The 19,428-nt window shown below is 41.1% G+C and overlaps 2 protein-coding genes across 3 annotated transcripts in view; one reads left to right on the forward strand and one right to left on the reverse strand.

The window, feature by feature from the left end:
• Positions 1-4: 4 nt before the first annotated feature.
• unc45a (unc-45 myosin chaperone A) lies at positions 5-13,233 on the reverse strand. The gene is made up of 19 exons (XM_086028180.1): positions 13,071-13,233; positions 12,774-12,966; positions 10,562-10,737; positions 10,382-10,471; positions 10,114-10,281; positions 7,370-7,538; positions 3,818-3,988; positions 3,536-3,707; positions 3,122-3,422; positions 2,952-3,046; positions 2,708-2,849; positions 2,381-2,521; positions 2,122-2,249; positions 1,965-2,031; positions 1,769-1,882; positions 1,561-1,676; positions 1,012-1,129; positions 768-923; positions 5-686 (listed from the first exon to the last, which is right to left on the reverse strand). The coding sequence occupies exons 1-19, from the start codon at positions 13,092-13,094 to the stop codon at positions 399-401; spliced, it is 2,829 nt and encodes a 942-aa protein (XP_085884306.1). The 5' UTR covers positions 13,095-13,233; the 3' UTR covers positions 5-398.
• A 1,462-nt stretch (positions 13,234-14,695) lies between these two features.
• The window catches only part of man2a2 (mannosidase, alpha, class 2A, member 2), a 35,644-nt gene continuing 30,911 nt past the window's right edge, over positions 14,696-19,428 (forward strand). The window contains exons 1-2 of one of the 2 annotated variants that reach the window (XM_086028448.1): positions 14,696-14,949; positions 15,871-16,686. In XM_086028448.1, coding sequence (XP_085884574.1) covers positions 16,555-16,686 — 132 coding nt within the window. In that variant the 5' untranslated portion in view covers positions 14,696-14,949; positions 15,871-16,554. The remainder of the gene's footprint in view (positions 14,950-15,870; positions 16,687-19,428) is intronic. The other variant, XM_086028447.1, reaches the window with a different exon arrangement.

A 19,428-nucleotide genomic window follows, 5' to 3' on the forward strand; every position in this document is an offset into this window, starting at 1 on the left:
AAAGTCGTAGTTTCTCATTTTATTGCGTAAACACACATGAGGAATGTCAATTAACAGCCCATAAAATATAGATATTTTTAACAAAAACTTAAAACATTGTGTCAAATGATGTACAAATTTCAAATAGAAAAGCAGTTAAGAAAAGTGGATGTTTTTTGTGCATTAGTATACATTACATACATAATTGTGATGGTGTACAGTACATTTATTGTAAACGCTTAAAAAAAGTCAAACATTCTTTGTCACCTCCTTTGCTAAATTATGAAGTGTATGATCTGGGTAGCTTTTTAACATGAAACTCAAACAAACAAAAATGACCAGCAAAGTTGAAATGGCTGAAGTGCTCAGTTTACTGGATATTGCTCTGATAAAATGCAGATTCACGCAGTGGAGGTGATTCAAGCTTCAGTTCCTTCCGGCCTTTCCTTTCCCTCTCTACTCATGATGATGCCGTACTCCATTGCCTTATCCAGGCAGCTCTGAGCTACCTGTGAGGCTGGTTCCAGCGTGCCTTGTCCTCCCTTTGTCAAGACAGACAGAATCTCCAGGACTTCACTCTCAATAAGTGTCTCTGCCAGACTCTTCTCGGCTCGCATCATGTTACAAATGATCACCGCTCCGCGATGGCGCAAGTCCGATATTTCACTGAGTAGCAGTGCCTGCAGGATCTCCAGCCAATGTGTGGTCTGAAAAAAAGAGGAGTCGTGTGAGTAGCAGTATTGAGTGCAATGTGCCGGCTGTGGTGAGGGTTATGGAGTTTTGCTCACTGTTGCGGTGATACGAGCACAAAGCTCAGGCCGTTCAGCAGTCAGCATGGCCAGTGTTCCTGAAGCGGCTCTTCTCAGCCTTTCATCCTCCTCGCCACAGTAGAGGACAAGCAGCTTCAGGCGATCATTGCCCGTGGCAAGGTACAGCTCCTGCACCTGACCATACACATCAGGCACAAACGCATCGTTATTTCAAGTTCATCTTTTCAACACCAGACTCAGAATCACGGATTGAATGGCAAACCTCTGTGCTCAGGATGAGGTTACACATGCACTCTGTGGCAGCTGCTCGAACCAGGTCGTGTTCCTCAAACATGTAGCCTTCAATTTTTGGCACAGCCTTCTCTTTTATTATCTTTTGTCTGTAAAACAAAGTATTTCAATAAAAACAGCAACACACACACGCGCACCGTATTAATCTATGTTTGACCAAACCCTACACTTGAGAAATAGTTATGCCAATACTTACAGAAGTAGTTGAGCGATATTTAGAAAATCAAGAGAAGAAAACAGCGCCTAAAACTGTCAATTATTTCAAACGGGCCTCTAAACCTTTTATTTACAACTGGTGGTTAACATTTACTTGAACTTTATTTACATAGCAGACTTCCCTTTAGTGGCGTTTTGATGTAAAAGAGGTGAGATTACTGTGAGAAAGTATAATTTTATGATCATAGTATTTGACCCTAAGGTGAGCTAAGAAAAAGCAGCAGCTGCAAAGGTGTCTGCTGGAGACTCCTCTTAAAACGTTTCATGTGATTTCCTTAGGAGAGACTTCCCCCTTGTGGCCAACCTGAGTCTCTCACTGATTCCAGCCAAGTTGGTCAGAGCCATGAGTGCCTCAAAGTTCTGCAGCAGGGTGCAATGAAGATTTAAGAGACTGACATGGGGGCGCACAACCTCATAAATCTGAAATAACAACACAAGATGACTTCAACACAAAGAATATAGTTTTAAAAGCAATAGTACATCAGTGGATTCATTTTATTTATTATTTTTACCCTTTCTCCGGGGAAGGCAATTTCTGGATTGGATGTGATAGTAATTTTGGAAAGTGCTTGTGCTGCTTTGACTTTTCCTACATCAGTGTTATCAGATGCCAGTGGGATGAGAGCCTGTGATGGAAAACAACAAACCTTAAGATAATGCGAGACACTCAGGTATGGGCTCTCAACTAAGCAGATAAGGGCAATGTACCTTTCCCCCACCCTGTGCCACTACTGTGCCTCTGTCTTCCTGTCGTTCCACTAAAGCCAAGAATACCCTGTTATGAAAGATGAAACACAGACTCGAGTAAATGTACAGATGGGTGGCATCAAGAAAAAACAAAAAGAAGCCCCGACCAACTTCCTACCTGGCAATACATTCTCTACAAGCATCTGTGAGAGCCGGACTCTCGTGTTTGACCATACACACCAGTGCAGAAACCACTCCAGCCTCCAGCAATCTCATTAGCCTCTTCTCAACATAGGCAGCTGCATCCTGATCGATCAAATACTTTCACATGATCTTGTTTTACAGAGTAAAATTATGTATAGAATTCCATTTAAGTGTTGGCTCTACTTACAGATTCTTTAGGAATAACCACTTTGAAAAGGTGAGTGGCACGTTACCTTGGGGTGCTCCTCCGGCACATGCTGCTTTGCATACTTGGCCAGTTCGACCATCTGAGGGTCAGGCTTTTCCACCTCATAGCTGTTGGTGCAATTCACTAGAGTGGATCCTACAGCAAAGAGCACTGTTTTGTCCTCAGACTGTCAGAAAAAGAAAGGCAAGGATATTCACGTTATTCCAAGAATGGCATGTGTGGTACACTGATGGTAGTTTCGCATTCTTTAAGAAAAAAATAAAATAAAAAAACACTCTATGTCACAAAACTGAGGAAATAGACATTTTCTCCCTCATACAATCACATGCTAAAAACGCTTGCCAAATCAAACCTTTGCTAGCTCAAACATGGCGTGAAGAGCATCACTGTCTTCAACCAAGTCCTCTTTCACATCAGCATCAAAGGTGAGATAGGCGAGACCTTCCACGGACCACCGACGGGATGTAGGGGGCAGAGACTCATTACACAGCCACCTAACAGGAAAGTATCCAACAACCACCACTTAGCTGTTTTTGCAGCAACACTTTAGTCCTAAACAGTACTACTCAGTTGGAAATGTCAGCAGTCATCCATACTTCCTGCATTGTTTGGATAGCTTTAGTGTGGATCCTTCTGCAAACTGCTTCATGCTGAAATCAGTCCCTCCTGCTGATCCAAGCTTGCACAACCCCTGAATAACCGCAAGACACCATTGTTAGTTCCGTCCTACATTTAGAGATGTTCGCATCCACAACAGCTTTCTTACCACCAGCGCTCTCACACGTATCCTGTCATTCTCACTTTTCTTGTAGAGGTCCTTGAGAAGCGCAACACCATTGGCTGTGATGAAGGAAGCCCTCTTAGCTTTACCTGCTGCATGAATAAGAGCCTCCACTGCGACCTGCTGGTGAATTACATCTTCAGAGGCACACAAGGATATAATGGCATCCATCATTCCTGACATCTCCAGGGTTCGGTTGCCAACGTCGCTCGGCCCTTGGAGGAGCACTGATACGCTTTGGATGGCTCGCAGCTTGGCTTCAAGGCCCGCTTGGGTAAAGTGTTGTCTAAACCAAATATCAACAGCAATATCTGAAGTAAGTTACGATTTCCATGTGCAGAGCAACTTTCTTCTGTTGCTTTGTCACACAGCTGACTTCTTTTTGAGAGACCAACTCACCGGACGTAGTCCTCGCACAATTTATTGAAGTTCTCCCTCTCCTTGTCACTTTGAAGATCATCATAAAGCTTGTTAAGCAAGACTGAGCAGCTCATGTGGGAGTTCTCTGTAAGTGTTGGCCCTTCTGAAAGCTCAGGCACTGATGCAGCCACCTCCAAAATCTTCTTTAACCCTGTAAGAAGAATTCATTGATCATCATAAAGACATACCACTCAGTACATCTCAGAAATGTCCTTTTATGACATCTTTATAGAAATAAAATTATGGTAAGTGCTGACATACCCTGGTCAATCACCCATAGTGTCAGGGAGTTGTCTGGGTTCTTTAAGGACTTGCGGGGTACTTGTTTGACGAGAAGGTTGATGGCGTTGTCTCTGCCAGGTCCTGACACATTTGCTGCTGGCATCATCTCCAAGAGGTGACGCAACATTGAACGAAGCTCCTTGGATGGTTCTGTTTTAAAATCAATAAAGCCAACACACAATGAACGTGTCTGAGAAAAGGCGCCTCATCACATACAGTAATACTCCACAATCTGTCCAAGCAGGGCTGAACGATTTATCGTTTCTTGGATCGAAATCGTGATCTCAAACAATGTGATTTAGTGATCATCAAAGACGCTTTTTTTTGTGTTCTTTTACTCCCCCAAGCTCACCTATCAGACGTGGCATGCTACTCGTGCACAGGTCATGCTAACCAGGTTGCTCCGAGCTAGTTAAAAAAGTGTTGCGTCCACATCACACAGTTGCCCATCCTCACTACTTTACCAGATGCTCACAAACACTAGGTGCTAAGCTAATTTCTCTACACCAGTAGCTACGGGCTGCATGATGTAGATACTTTCCTTTAAGTAAATAATCTTCGCCTCAGTGTCGGCAAATAAGCAGAGCTGGGCATTCCGTCCGTCCACAAAATGGTGCTGGGGGGTTGGGTGGCATGGGGCGGATCGACGGAATGCAAGGACGGAAGCGCTTTTAAAGGAAGAGGACGCAGACAGGTCAGAGTACGATTATTTTTGTGAATAAGGACGGAGGGATAAGGGCGGAAGGGTACCCAGGTCGTGGACATAGGACGGACCGGTAAAAAAGGTTAAAGTGCCTAGCTCTGCAAATAAGATACACTTCTAACAAGTAGCGGTACCACTAAAAGGCGGACGAGGAGTTGCTAATCATGCAACACACCAAGCAAAAAGAGAGCATGAGAAGATGGATGAGCTAGTAACGCTGATCACTAATGTCAAACGTAGAGTCGGGAAAGACCAGAATAAGTGCTTAGGTCTTCACTTTTCACCGAAGTCTGGCTTGAAACTGGCTATGAACAGAAAATTTGTATTAAAATTAACAAGTATCTAGAGATAAAGTAAAACAGTTACATTAAGTGCATGCTCGAAAACCGGAAATGTATCGGTTATGGTTGGCATCAGTCATGACGAGAGCTCAAAAGTATAATAAATATTCACAACTTTTATAATAACAACCATGTTATTTGAACCACAAAGTATTGTGTTGGGCTTTGAGATCTACACATTAATAAGACTCAAATTTACTCTCTTTTTTTTAAATCTAGCTTTTCAGTTTTATCTGTTAAAATGATATCATTACATGAAAGAAAAGGCGGACATGTTTACTAGGCCTGCACAGAATATCAAAAAAATATCAGTATCACGACAATGTTATTTGCATATCGCAAAGACATGAAATAATTATCTTATGGAATGGTATGCTTTTATCTGAATTTGACTAGTCAGATGCAAACTTAAATGTACATTGCCCCTCAATAGTTGGACATTATCTAGGGGAATTATAATTAACTAGCGAATGCAATTTCTGCAGAAATTGCGTGTGAAGGCGAAGGAAGCTGAATGAAAACTAAGGAATGCGTTGGAATGAAGTTGAATGTAGATGAATGAAGTTGAATGATACTGAATTAAGTGGAATGAAGTTGAATGAAATTGAATGAAAAGGATTTAATTGAAATGAAGTAGAATTAAAAAACATTGGAATGCGTTGAAATGATACTGAATGTAATTGAATGAATTTAAATGACCTCAAATCATATAGAATAGCCTGGAATGAGGAGGACATAAACAAATCAGAAGGGAAGAAAGAAAAGCGGAAGTCAGGAAGAAATAAAAAAAAAAGGAAGTCAGGAAAAAAAGAAGGCAAACAAGGATGGAATGGCTGGGGATCGAACCCACAATCTCTGGTTGGGAAACGACCACTCTACTACTGAACCATGTCACCCCCAATGTGAGAATGTGAGTTGAATGAGCTGAATGTTGTCAATTTGAAATTGGAATGGTGTAAATGTTGAATGTCCCATTACTGAATGTGACGAGGCGGCACGGTGATCGACTGGTTAGCACGTCCGCCTTACAGTTCAGAGGTCGTGGGTTCGATCCCGGCTCCGGCCTCCCTGTGTGGAGTTTGCATGTTCTCCCCGTGCCTGTGTGGGTTTTCTCCGGGTACTCCGGTTTCCTCCCACATTCCAAAAACATGCATGCTAAGTTGATTGGACTGTCTAAATTGCCCCTAGGTGTGATTGTGAGTGCGGATGTTTGTCTCTGTGTGCCCTGCGATTGGCTGGCAACCAAGTCGGGGTGTCCCCCGCCTACTGCCCGAAGACAGCTGGGATAGGCTCCAGCACGCCCCGCGACCCTTGTGAGGAGAAGCGGTATCGATAATGGATGCATGGATGAATGTGACGAGTACTTGGGAGTCACTTTGTGGTCACTTCTGGGTCATTTGGGGTAACTTCCGGGTCACTTGGGTCACTTCAAGGTCACTTCCGGTTCATTTCCGGGTCATTTAGGTCACTTCAGGGTCACTAAGGATCACTGCCCAAGATGGCTGCCGCACTGGGAAGACCTCGGGGTGAGTATCCCCAGTCTGGCTAATATCGTAATAATATCGATATCACTATGGTCAACATCCATATCGCATGTTTGTCCAATATCGTGCAGCCCTAATGTTTACATGAAATTGCAAAATTTGTATGAAACTAAAAAAAAACAATAGGGACCTTGCAGTGGTCGCTGCTCGAGCCCTAATAATAAATATGATACTTTCTGATCCTTTTAATAGGAAATGTTTACCTTTCACATTTAAATAACCTATTCAGTAATACTTCCATTATGATTATTGTACTTACTCACTATTACAGTGAAGTGATTCAATTTATACTTTGATATGAATCTCCATTTGAAGCAGTTAAGTCTCTCACAAAAAATATTTTTATGTACAGTACAAAGAATTAGTAAAACATTTAAAATATTTCTGGTTAAAAAAATAATTTTCGTACACAATTAGTTACACAATTGCATATTTGTACATGGCAAGCAGTTGCTTTACTGAACCATCTTAAAAACCTTGAAAAAGCATTGCCTCGCTCACACAGCCTATTTAGTGTTCTGGCATTATTCTAGTAATAGCTTTTAATGGTATGATGAAATTTTCATCATGTTTGTAAATGTTATTGTACATAGTGAATATTGCACTAAAGCTTTATTTGAAGAAAATTGTGAATTGAGTCAAAATTGCAATATCCGTCAGAAAAATCACAACTCAATCTTTTCCTAAAATGGTTCGAGCCTGATGTCCAGGGTCTTTTGCCCCATTCAAATTGTAGAACTACGACTACGCCGTTCCAAGGTTCAAACTTTAATCATAATAAAAAGTTTAAAATACGATACAGGTATTGTTTTTAAGTAACAATTTGGTGGAGTCCTGTCTGGGTTCTCACATTTCCCTTCAAACTTAGAATCAAATTCCACGAATCTCGAGAAATAAGTATTTAATGAAACAAAACACGAAAATTACTGGAGTCTAAACTCACCAGGAAGTATGGCTTCTTCCTTTCCCCTAATCTCTCTCTTCATGCCCTCTGTGAGGGACTCAAACATCACCTGCAGCAGGTGGCAGGTGGCCAGGGAAACAGCCGAACCTCCTGATCCCATTACTGCACACAGTTGCTCCATGCCCAGCTCGTTCACTATTGCCATAGTCTAGGAATAAAACCATACATTGAAGGATTAAGAACAGAAACGCAAAATCATGTAGGATTAAGTAGATGGGTACTGTCTTTGAGTAATGCGGATAAATGTTAAATCAACCAATTAGAAATACACAGTCATAGATGACAACAATGCACTGCAGGTTTTTCCAGATTTCCTCACGCAGTTGAAAATGCAGGTCAATTGGACAGGCGGGTTCAAATATTGGGGTCGCTGATCTATGTAGTGGACAAACTGCTGGTAAAAATCAAGTACAGTATAAATAAAGTCGAAAACTTGCCAAAAAACTGACCAAGTACTTGCACCTCTGAGTCAAGAAGGTTTGAATCTCAGCTCAGGCCATCTTGGGTGAGGTTTGCATGTTCTTCCTGTGCTTGAGTTGATTTTTTTTTTCTGGGTACTCTGGGTATTTATTCCCTCATTTATTGCCAGCCATTTTAAAAGCACAGTTCCCTATATTCATAGCTAATGAAGAGCATTTTGACTGATATTTCAACACCTACCGGTACACAATATTTATTTACAGACAAAGAAACACTGGCTCACTGCATGGCTTAAGGGTGGCTTTTTTGCTTGTCATTGGCCATTCACTCTATAAACTGTGTCATCTTTACTCACGATTGCAACACACTTTCTACCAACCATCATGATGCATACTCTGTTTATACTAGGGCTGGAAAAACTGTATTGGTATTTTTGAAATCAAGTTTCGGTGCAATAGTCACAATGTACAGTAACATTTACAAATGCAGAGCTGAGCATCGCCTATTTCCCGTCTACATATTTAATCGACCTTCGTGGACCCAGTCGGTCCGAATCTGACGTCGAGAACGGACTTAACGTGTACCACGTCACACCCAGGTGCCGCACTCCTGACACGTGGCCGTGTAAGGAAAAAATAAAAATTAAACAGTGTTGTGTACGTTGCGGTCCCACAGACGCAATGACATGTGCCCCATATTGTTTTTACTTCACCGATCACCACGCTGTGTTTCTGTTGTTTTGTTTGATATTTTTGCTTTGTTTGGCAACGTGTCAGCTCGTGAGGCGCCTGCGTGTAACGTGAGATTACGTTCTCGACGCCGATTGGCTGTCACCGGCGAGGGATGGACTGGGACCACGTGATCGATTAAATATGCAGGACGGAACGCCGTGGCGGTTAGGCCATGCCCAGTTCTGTACAAATGACAGAAAATGACATCATACCATCAAAGACATTCAAACTATTACCGGTACGGCTGTGTGAGGGCGGCAGGCCTTTTTCAAGGTCTTCAAAATGGTTCAAGTAAGCAAGGGAAGACCACCTGTACTACTTGTTATATATAAATATGCAATTATGTGTAATAGTATATAGAAAGATTTTTTTTAAACCCCCAAAATGTTTTACATTTAGTATTAATGTACATATTCTTTGTACATATAGTAAATGTCAGATTATATGTAAATATTTTCCCCATATTTTTGCTAGACTTAACAGCTTTAAGCAGAGCCTGAGGCCTTAGCAATATGGCCTGAAATTCATATCATGGCATTAATCGAACCTTTTGGTCCTAACAGTAATGGTGAGTGTAAAACTGTAAAAATCATGATGGGTGTATTTCTGATCGGGTTATTCAAATGTGAAAAGGTAAACATTTCCTATTAAAATCATATTCATTCCTCTCTCTGCTTTAAACATGTCTGCTTATTCTTTTATGTAATGAAATCTATTAAACTAAAAAAATAGTCCCTCAGCAAAGCTACATTGATTAAAATTAATAATTTTGAGACCTATTATTTTGTATATCTCAACACTCAGTACTCTGCAAAACAGTAAAAATATGGCCAAATAATGCTGATATCCCATTTAATATACTTTTGAAATTGAGCTCTTCGTCATGGCTGCTGTCAGCCGTTAGCATGTTTGGGTGTTCGAGCCCGTGCTAAATTGCTAATGTAGCAGTTGTCTTATTTTATGTCTAGATACGTATTAATTGTAAAACAATGTTTCTGTCAAAGCTGCTGGCTCTGGTCAGACTTCTGTGAAAAGTACTGTACACCTAAAGCAATTCTTTCCCGATTCTGCGATTGGCATGCTTAGCGATTCCTCGTTTGCCTCCTCGGTGCAAGTGCTACTTGGTACTAGGGTAGTTTGTCACCACGGAGGAGAGGATCCGCATCACGCAGCTCCGTGCCGCTGAAGAGCAAGATAGCTTAGCGGCTAGCATCGCCAAGTAGCCACAAAAGAAATGACTTTAGTATGGCTACTCTACTCATACTCTAAATGACTTTAGAGTATGGGTCACAGCGGGAGCGCAATGTTGACGCAAGGCTTTTTTTCAGGGCCGGTTAGTGTGATCTGTCCACAGTAGCATGCCATTGATTGGTGAGCGTGGGCGGTAAGAGCCCTTCAAAAAACAGTTACAGTGGTTTATTAACTTGAATTTCACAGACAAGCTGGGCAAGACCATCTTCCACATCGCCCTGTAAAGTGCGGACTTAAGTGAGATGATATGATAATAGCCTACAGCTCTAATGAAGACAATCAGTATAGAAAGTGAATGAATAGGAAATGGGTTGAATTTACTCTGGACTGATGCTCTGTACACAAGCCAACCAGAGTCCTCAGAGCCGAAAGGACAACATCCTCCTGCGTTGAATGAAGAAGTTGGTCAATCAGCCTCACGCCATCGTTACGGAAGATCTGCTCAGCTCCTGCGTCTTCTCGAGATAACACCACGAGATTCTGGGCAGCCTGAAATCAGTCAATTGACCACATTACTTGGATAGAACGCTACACAACTAGAAGAAACATATTGTCTTTTGTAGCTTATTGCATGGGAAGGCAAATCTACCTTTTGCCGGTCAGAATCTTTCACTGATGCATCTACAAGGAGTGAGAACATCTGTTGCACACGTGCGTCCGTGGAGTTTAATTGTAGCGACTACAAAGAATAAAGGAGGGGAAAAAAAGAGGCTGACGATCACTGTCTTTTTTGGAAGATCGTAGAATGCTCTCAAGGACTTGACATCACCTTCTGCTGGATCTGTGCCCCCAGCTGTCTGAGGAGATCTTGGAATGCTTTGTTTTTGGGCTCAAGCTGGGCACACCGCTGCGCATCCACAAAGGCCTGGTCAAGACGTCCAAGTTTCTGGTAAGCCTGGGCCCTCCGAAACCTGGCCTTCACATCACCTGGGTCAGTATCGAGAGCTGGAAAACAAACAAACAAAATAATAAAAGGTAATTGCAGACATATACACACTGGCCATAGGATTATGTTGACTTGCAAAATCTAATGAGATCCAGTAACAAAACTGTACTGTTTATTAAAATCTGCCTTTACAAAGACAATCGTCCTGGGTTTTGTTAGCCAAGAGACAGACACATAGTGCAACACAATTCGAATAATAAAGAACGTAAAAATTAAAATAATTGTAGGAAAAGCTTGTAAGGGTCTCAAACGTGTTTACTGTACTGTCGTCTCTTTTTTCATTTTTAACAAGAGCGGTTACATTGTTCAGCTACAAGAAACACAGTGAATCAATTCCTTGCTTAACCCAAATTCTCAAATCGGATTTCAGATTGTTAAATGGACATACTGGTTCGCTGACAGTTGTAATTTGAAAGGGACATTGAGTGATGCAGCCACCGTGTGTAATTTATCACAGATCATAAATATGCCAACAAAAATGAACAAAAATAGCATTGAAACACTTTCATCAACTAGAATAGATCATTTATTTACAAATAACCCTGACAAATATTCAAAACCACTGTCTATGCCTGTTGGATTCAGTGACCACAACATTATTGCAATAAGAATAAAAACAAAGGTTTTCAAATCTGGACCTAAAATCAGTCATCCATCCATCCATCCATCCATCCATCCATCCATCCATCCATGTTTTCTCACGAGGGTAGCAGGCGTGCTGGAGCCTATCCCAGCTGTCTTTGGGAAGTAGGTGGGGTACACCCTGAACTGGTTGCCAGACAATCGCAAGACACACATATTGTACATAAACAACCATTGATGCTCACAATCACATCTTGGGACAATTTAGATGTTCAATTAATCTACCGTGCATGTTTTTGGAACGTAGGAGGAAACCGGAGCATCTGGAGACTTCACACAGAAAAGTCGGGGCTCGGACTCGAAACATCGACTGCTGTACTAAAGGTTTCATAAATGACTTAAAAAAAAAAAAGTCAACTGTCAAAATGTTTTACACTCCTCACATGCAGAGGATGCATTATTCACTTTTATGAAATTATTTACTGAGCTGTGTAATAAACATGCTCCCATTAAAAAGTGGTGCGTTCAATCAGTTAGAGCCCCCTGGGTCAATAATGAATTGAGATGCTGTGTGGAATAGAGATTTTTGCCGAAAAAGTCTGCTACTGTATCGAATAATGCAGGTGATCGGCAAGATCACAGAGGAATAAATCACTAAAATGAACAGCTAAAAGAAAAAAAAGATATTAAACTAAAATTAGGGATTGTAAAAAACGATTCCGATTTCCAAAAGTTGACAGTGACTATATAACTAAACCATTTGGTATTGCGTGAGGCGTGAGCATTAAATATGCATTCTAACATTTACAAGTGACAAATCCTGTGGTATTGACAATTTGGTGGGAGATTTGATTACAGCTCACAGCCATGACAGCAGACAGGCTCAAGGTCAGGGTTGCCCAAGTCAACTCCTTGAGAGCCCCTATCCAGCCTCTTTTACATGTTTCCCTCCTCTAACACACATGATTCAAATGATAAGGACAGTTATCAGGCTTCTGAAAAGCTTACTGATGAGTTGAACATTTGAATCAGGTATGTGATAAAATGTTGATCTATTTGAATGCATCCGGAAATTCTGGTGGTACAGTGATCTAGTACTATGATGTCAGCTGATTTTTATTTCTATTTTTGAAGTTGCAGGCTCCATTAATTTATGTTTACTCCATTTCCTTTATTTGGGAATGTTTAGGTGAAGGATTGCACTCATTTTGATTTTGTAAAGAATATTGTTTCATTTGTATTTCCTGTGAGGGACCCCAGGAAGGTTAGCCTTCACCATGATGAAAACTAATGGGGATCCCACTTCAAACAATAACCTAATTAAGTGCCCAGTATGTCTCAAAGTGCGTAGTACATAATTAAGGGAAATCACTTGTAATTTAGACATTTTCAAATAATCAAATAAACATCCCTCGACAACAAGCAGTTAATAAGAAGAAATATACTGCATTACATTTGGAGGCATCCGTCTCAGCTTTGTCATATTCCTCCAGTTTCAAGTAGCACGCCGAACGGTTGCGGTAAAGCACAGCACTCTCTTGTCTGTTGTCACTCAGCTTCAGCGCTCTGGTGTAACAACACACCGCACCCTGCAGGTCACCGGCCTTGAAAAGGTTGTTGCCCTCTTCCCTCAGGGCTGCAGGACCCTGAAAGTAAAGAAAGAACGAATGGTCCGACGAATTCCACAAGAGCTCATTGTCATAGATGCCAAACGAACAACTACATCTGCAGTTACGTGTCTCATTGTTACCGTCTCATTTTCTGTCTCGCTCATCTTAAAGTTGTTCTACACAGTCCGGTGTGGTGTATTTGGTAAAGAATTTAAAGCGACTCATAAAAATTACTCACAAACACCGCTAACTTCTAATGAAAGAGCTACACTTCCGGGCGTATGGCGCGAAATGATGACGTTGCATTGCCGACCGCGCCCCCTCTCTAAACTACAAAACCATAAAAGGAAAGCTCGAGCGTATGTTGCAGTCAAATAGTTTTGTTACATCCACTTTGTCTGTCCGACAACTCAAAATATTCTAAGCAGGGTTCTATAGTAACAGTATCCCATTGGCCAAGCCCAGGGTTTAAATACAAAATTATAACAAAATATTAGATGAAAATACACAGTAAAAATTAAATACTACAAATCCCCAAATGGTACATAACACGAATAAGATTATAAATATTATAATATGAATAAATAGAAACAACAATGAAATCACTGTCAACATCAGATCAGCCTATTGGCTTTTCTCAGAAATATATTCACAAAGCCTTTGACACTTCTGCTACATCTTCACTTTAAACTGTAGCTCTAAAGTAACCTGTATAAAGAGAACATAAGGAAAACAATCACTTGTCAACATTTTACCCACTGGCTTTTCTCAGAAATACATTCAGTAACATTGTGTCTTCACACTTCACTAGATTTTCACTGTAACATAAAAACAACAGGGCGGCACGGTGGAAGACTGGTTAGCACGTCTGAAGACTGGTTAGCACGTCTGCCTCACAGTTCAGAGGTCGTGGGTTCGATCCCAGCTCTGGCCTACCTGTGTGGAGTTTCCGGCCTCCCTGTGTGGAGTTTACATGTTCTCCCCGTGCCTGAGTGGGTTTTCTCCGGGTACTCCGGTTTCCTCACACATTCCAAAAACATGCATGCTGGTTGATTGGACGCTCTAAATTGCAGTGCAGATGTTTGTATGTTTCTGTGTGCCCTGCTGGCAACCAATTCAGGGTGTCCCCCGCCTACTGCCCAAAGACAGCTGCGATAGGCTCCAGCACACCCGCGACCCTTGTGAGGACAAATGGTATAGATGGATGGATAAAAACAACAATTAATTACTTTGTCAACAACAGTTACGCTGGCTTTGGTCAAAACACATTCACCAATCTAACTTAGTTACTTTTAAAATCAAGTAATCAGCAATTAAGTTATTTTTTTCAAGGTAACTGTGGCAAGACAGATTACCATAAATCGTTCTCATTATAAAATCACTTCGCATTTCCTGCGATCCTCTCCTGCCACGTTCAGGTAATAAGAGGTCGTACATTTCGGTGGATGACAGGCCTTGTTTTGCCAAAACTATGTCAGATGTCACAGACATCTCACAACCGCAAACCATGTGCTTTTGTTCACGTTTGTTTTTTTTTTTTTTTAGAAATGAAAATGGAAATGCAAATTCTTACTAGGTTTTTAACTAATCTTTTCAGACAACAAGAAAATCAAGCTGTATTTCAATGTTGGCGTTTCTATTCTAAAATAAAAATAAAAAGTAACCTCTCGTTTTTCTATTCTGATGGCCATTTTTACGTCTGTTTCCAAACGCAATATCCATTTCCCAATGAGACCCGGACGCTTTAGAGTCCGCAGGAAGGAAGGAAGTACCTGTAGTTGTTTGCTGAGCAATGAAAAAACAAGCAGTTGAGCAGTTGAAGCAAGCGACCAATCATCGTACTCTCCTCCCACAAGCTTTTGCAGCAGCCCGATGACGCTAGCTAGCCAGCTAGCTAGTTAGCTGCTTACGCTAGTTGGCTGCTATAGTCGGTTAGCTGTCAGCCTGTCGTGACATGTAGCCTGAGGCTCGCACACACAAGGGGGCTCTTCACTCACAGTCCACTTGCCCCATTGACAGGTAACGTCAGAATTCTTAATTTTATTTAAACATGTTACACAATCATTTCTGATCGGGGTTGGACAAAAACTAATAGCTTAGCCCGTGCTGTTATTCACTCGAGGAAGGTTATTGTTTGAATTAACCCAACACCTGTGGCAAACATGCTCGATATGCGTACGACTTAATTGCTCTGCTCGCATTGATTAAATACCGTGGAATGTATTAGAAATTTCCTTCAAGTTCGTAAATCAGCGGACTGGTTCCTCTGTATACCTTGCCACCAGCGCTAGCTTGTTACAATGCGATATATCGACGAGTTTTGCATTAAAGGCACATTAATATATATATACTTGAGGGCTTATACGTTCAATCACCAGCTGCGTGTGTATTTGGTGCAATTAGGATTCAGACTTTTGCGTTTTGTTAAATCAAAGCTCCGCTGCCAAACTAGCTGTACTATATAAAAGTCATCAAAGTTAAATCTTAACAGAGGTGCAGCCGTGTGTCGTTGAGTTGTCATTGTTTACACAAGCGATTGGGTACATTGCTCAAACTGAGTAAATACTACGTTTAGGGTAATGTACCTTTGCACTTGAATATTTGTCGGCCTTTGATGATTTAAGACCTGACATTATGGTGTCTTAACAAGTTAACAATGCCACCTTTTTGATCATGTTATAATATTTGCAGCTCTGAGAAGTGAGCCGATTAAGTCTTGTGTTGGATTGCTGTGATGTACCAGGAATATCCGTTAGAGTTTAGAGGAAGTACACTCCTTACCATCTGCTTCCTTAATGTTTTCACTTTCTTTTAGTTATCTTGTAACCCATTTTCTCACCACTCTGTTCCTATCATGTGTACATCGTGCAAGCGTGTTAAGTTTTAACAGCCTGATTATAAAATGTATGCACCATTAATCTCTTTTAATTGTTTCATCAGGAAGGAAGATGGTGTGATTTCTTCTTGGCCACTGCGATCAAGTACAGATATCCACCCATGCTGCTGTTTTATATTTGATGACAGCGCTGTGAGGACGACAAAAGTCCTGATTGCCTGGAGCTGCTTTTGCAGAACCTGAGCCAGATTTGCAACAGACAAGTGTGCAGACTTGATAAGGCATTGGGGAGCAAAGGAGGACTGCACTGAAGGATTAGCTGCTGCTGTGGGAGTGAGGACTGGACCAGAAAGCGCAGGCCCACTTGGAGTCACCTCATGCAGCAGGGACACTAAGCTTCCTGTTGGACCCCTCCCATCTCGTTTTCTCTTTTCCTGCTGTCTCATAGATTTGGATGATTGAGCACAAGGGCGACTTTGAAGGAGCCCACCGGTGGCTGTGGCCTGGCCAAAGCTGATGGACTTGTTGCCAGCAATTGCTGATTTAGTCACTTTGTTCACATCCACCACAGCCACTGCCCACTTTTGTGTAGCCGCTAGTATCATGAATGGAGGCTGGAGGACACATTTGTGAGGAACTAAACCCTTGGGATTGACATTGTGATCATTTTTTTTATTTTTGCCCAATGAAGGGTTGTTTTCCATTTTGACCCCCATTTTTCTCTGCGTTGGTTGAAAAAGCAGCTGCAGCTCTTCTAGAATCTGTAGAAAAACCTGCTCTAGGGGAAGATGAAGTTAAGGAAACAGGTGACAGTGTGCGGAGGGGCAATCTTCTGTGTGGCTGTATTCTCACTCTATCTCATGTTGGACCGTGTCCAGCATGACCCTGCAAGACGACAAAATGGTGGAAACTTTCCACGGGTAAGCACAAATGCGCAAGGCTATCTTGTCTTATGATTTTGTTGCATGATTTGTACTACATTTCATTAGGTCAATTTCTTTAAGGAGTGATTGCTGCATTAGATTTATTATACATTAATATTGGGCAGAAAATACAGTGGAATGTCCAAAGCGGCAAACAAGACATTCCTTTGTCATTGGTAATTTTTGTAATGAAGGTAAAGTCAATTATCACAATTCGGCAAAGCTAAATTGTTTAAAAAAAACAAGAAAAACAAAAACATGAGCCATGTTGTGATGGCCCTGCCAGAACCGACACTGACTCTGTACCTTCATCATAAAATACATTCAGTATCAGTTATTTCATCTTGAGTTAAAAAAAAAAGTTACTTCTATGCAGTTACTTTTTCTTTCCATGTTAGTTTTTTTTGTGTTATGCAGTCTAAAGGAATATTTAATATTTGATATTTTATGGGATAAAGGCATTGTATCAATTTCAAGACGTTCCTTTGGGAAGGATTTAACCTGACACACAAAAATGTTTGCAGCGCAGTAAAAGATTAAAAAAAAAAAATCCACAATGATGATCAATTCAAGTGTATAAAACTCACAATATTGAATATTAAAGTAAAGACGTGTTGCTTTTACTGGATTAATCCCATTTGTATTGGCCCAGACGGGCCAGTGTAAGTCAACTTCGGGTACCCGACAGTCGAGTAGTGGCCCCGGGCCATCATGAAGTCATTCACTGTCATTGATGTATTTATTTGTCTTCACAGTCCAACCATTCAATCACAGGAACTTAATTATATTTTTTTCAAATCTTTTAAAAAGTTAGGGTAAAAGAGGGTCTGAAAATGTCTGGCGGTGAATGTGTTAATGTAGAACCCTGATCCACCCTAATGTTTCTTTTATTATATTAGTAATAATAATAATTAACATTGGATTTATGGATGGCTTTTTTGGACTCTCAAATACGGTTTACAAAATAAAAGACTAAACAATGACAACAAAAGCATAGACAACAATAACACAAATAAAGACAGCTGAAAATTAAGGAAAAGCCAGTTTGAGCAGATGGGTTTTGAGGAGGGATTTCGTTTTTTGTAATGAGTCTGGAATACTGATGGGGTATGGTGGCCGAAGGGCAAACACCCTGCCAATGGCCAAACGCTGCAAACAGGAATGCTGCAAACAGGAATGCTGCAAACGAAAATAAATTATGCAAAAAAAAAAACAGAAAAAAAACACACATGCAAACGCAAAAAAACACAAAACAATTGCAAATCAAAAACACTGCTAGAAATGCTGCAAATGGCCAAAGGCTGCAAAAACAGGAATGACATATTGAATGAAAAAAACGAACACAAATGCAAAAAAATGTTGCAATCACAGCAGCAAACATTCCAAACCACAAAACAAATGCAACCCCCCCCCCCCAAAAAAAACGAACAAAAAAAAACAGTGCAGAAATCTAAAACACTTAACTCAAAAAAATGCGCCAAGAAAAAAATGATGCAAGTTCACACCACTAAATGAAAGTTTGCCCGGCCACTAGATACCATTGTAATTGGCCATCTTTTGGAGAAAATAAAAGGTACGTTTTACATGTCTTTTTAAACACATGGATGTTATCTTTTATAATACAGGAAGTCCTCGAATTACGAGGTACGCTTCCTATGATGTTTCGACTTTATGACGCCTGTGCCTCCTCCGCCATTTTGTCCCTAGCACCATAGTGACTACGTTTACGTGCAGTCAATATTCGGGTTACGGTCAAAATTCAGATTTCTGAAACATTTTGAATAACCCGTTTACAAGATTGAGCGGACAGAGTTGCTCCGGCATTTGAATAACCCACCGTGTACGGTGACGCACGGCGTCATGACTCAAATGGACGTCATGTGAATAAAACACTTGATATTCATGTCACTCACCACATGAATGAAACAGTCGGTTTCCTCCTCGCTTCAAAAGTGTGCTTATGTGCTGCGTCTCTGAGCATGTTTACCTCTGCAGTATTATTTAAGTTAGTTAATTTTATTTTGTACAGTAGTTTTATTTTAATGTGTTTTCATTTTTTATACAAAGTATTTAGACGCAAATTTCAACTTTAACGGTGAAACCCGACATACCCGGAAATTCGTGTTACATCGCCAGTATAGGAACGGAACTGATTAGTAAATTGAGGACTTCCTGTATTATAATAGAGCAGCTTAGTTACATGGCTTGAACCGTATTTGTCTATAATACCTTGCACGATATCTAAATAACACACCTAGGCCTGGCAAAATTCAGTTTATTGGCGTAAACTCGCATCATTTTTTGTTGGCGCTAACCCGGCATTGCAACAGCTTCACAAACATCTAGATTGCCTGCAGGCTGCATCCATGGGATATGTAGCATCAAAGAATGGCACGGAATGGAAGTGGGAGTTCTACCCTGCTGATGCGCCCCATAGGAATGGAGCTGCCGAGGCTGCTGTGAAATTGTTGAAGAGAGCGCTCACAAGACTCGGTGAAACCACAGGGTCCCTTAAATGGGGTGAGCTACAGACTTTGTTCTATCAAGCAGCTAACTTGACGAATGAACGGCCAATAGATGCCAGAGCTCAAGAACAGGAAGACTCAATTGAGTTGCTCAATAGCAGCAGCACTTTTGACGTCTAAATAAAGACAGCGCGAGCTGCCCGCGCACAAACGAATTATGGACGTAATCACGCGCTAGAACAACTCTTGGACCTGATGGCTCGTGATGTAGAGC

Source organism: Filicampus tigris, chromosome 4 (genome assembly GCF_054856515.1).
Source record: "Filicampus tigris isolate MCC_2025a chromosome 4, RoL_Ftig_1.0, whole genome shotgun sequence".
NCBI classification, from domain to species: Eukaryota; Metazoa; Chordata; class Actinopteri; order Syngnathiformes; family Syngnathidae; genus Filicampus; species Filicampus tigris.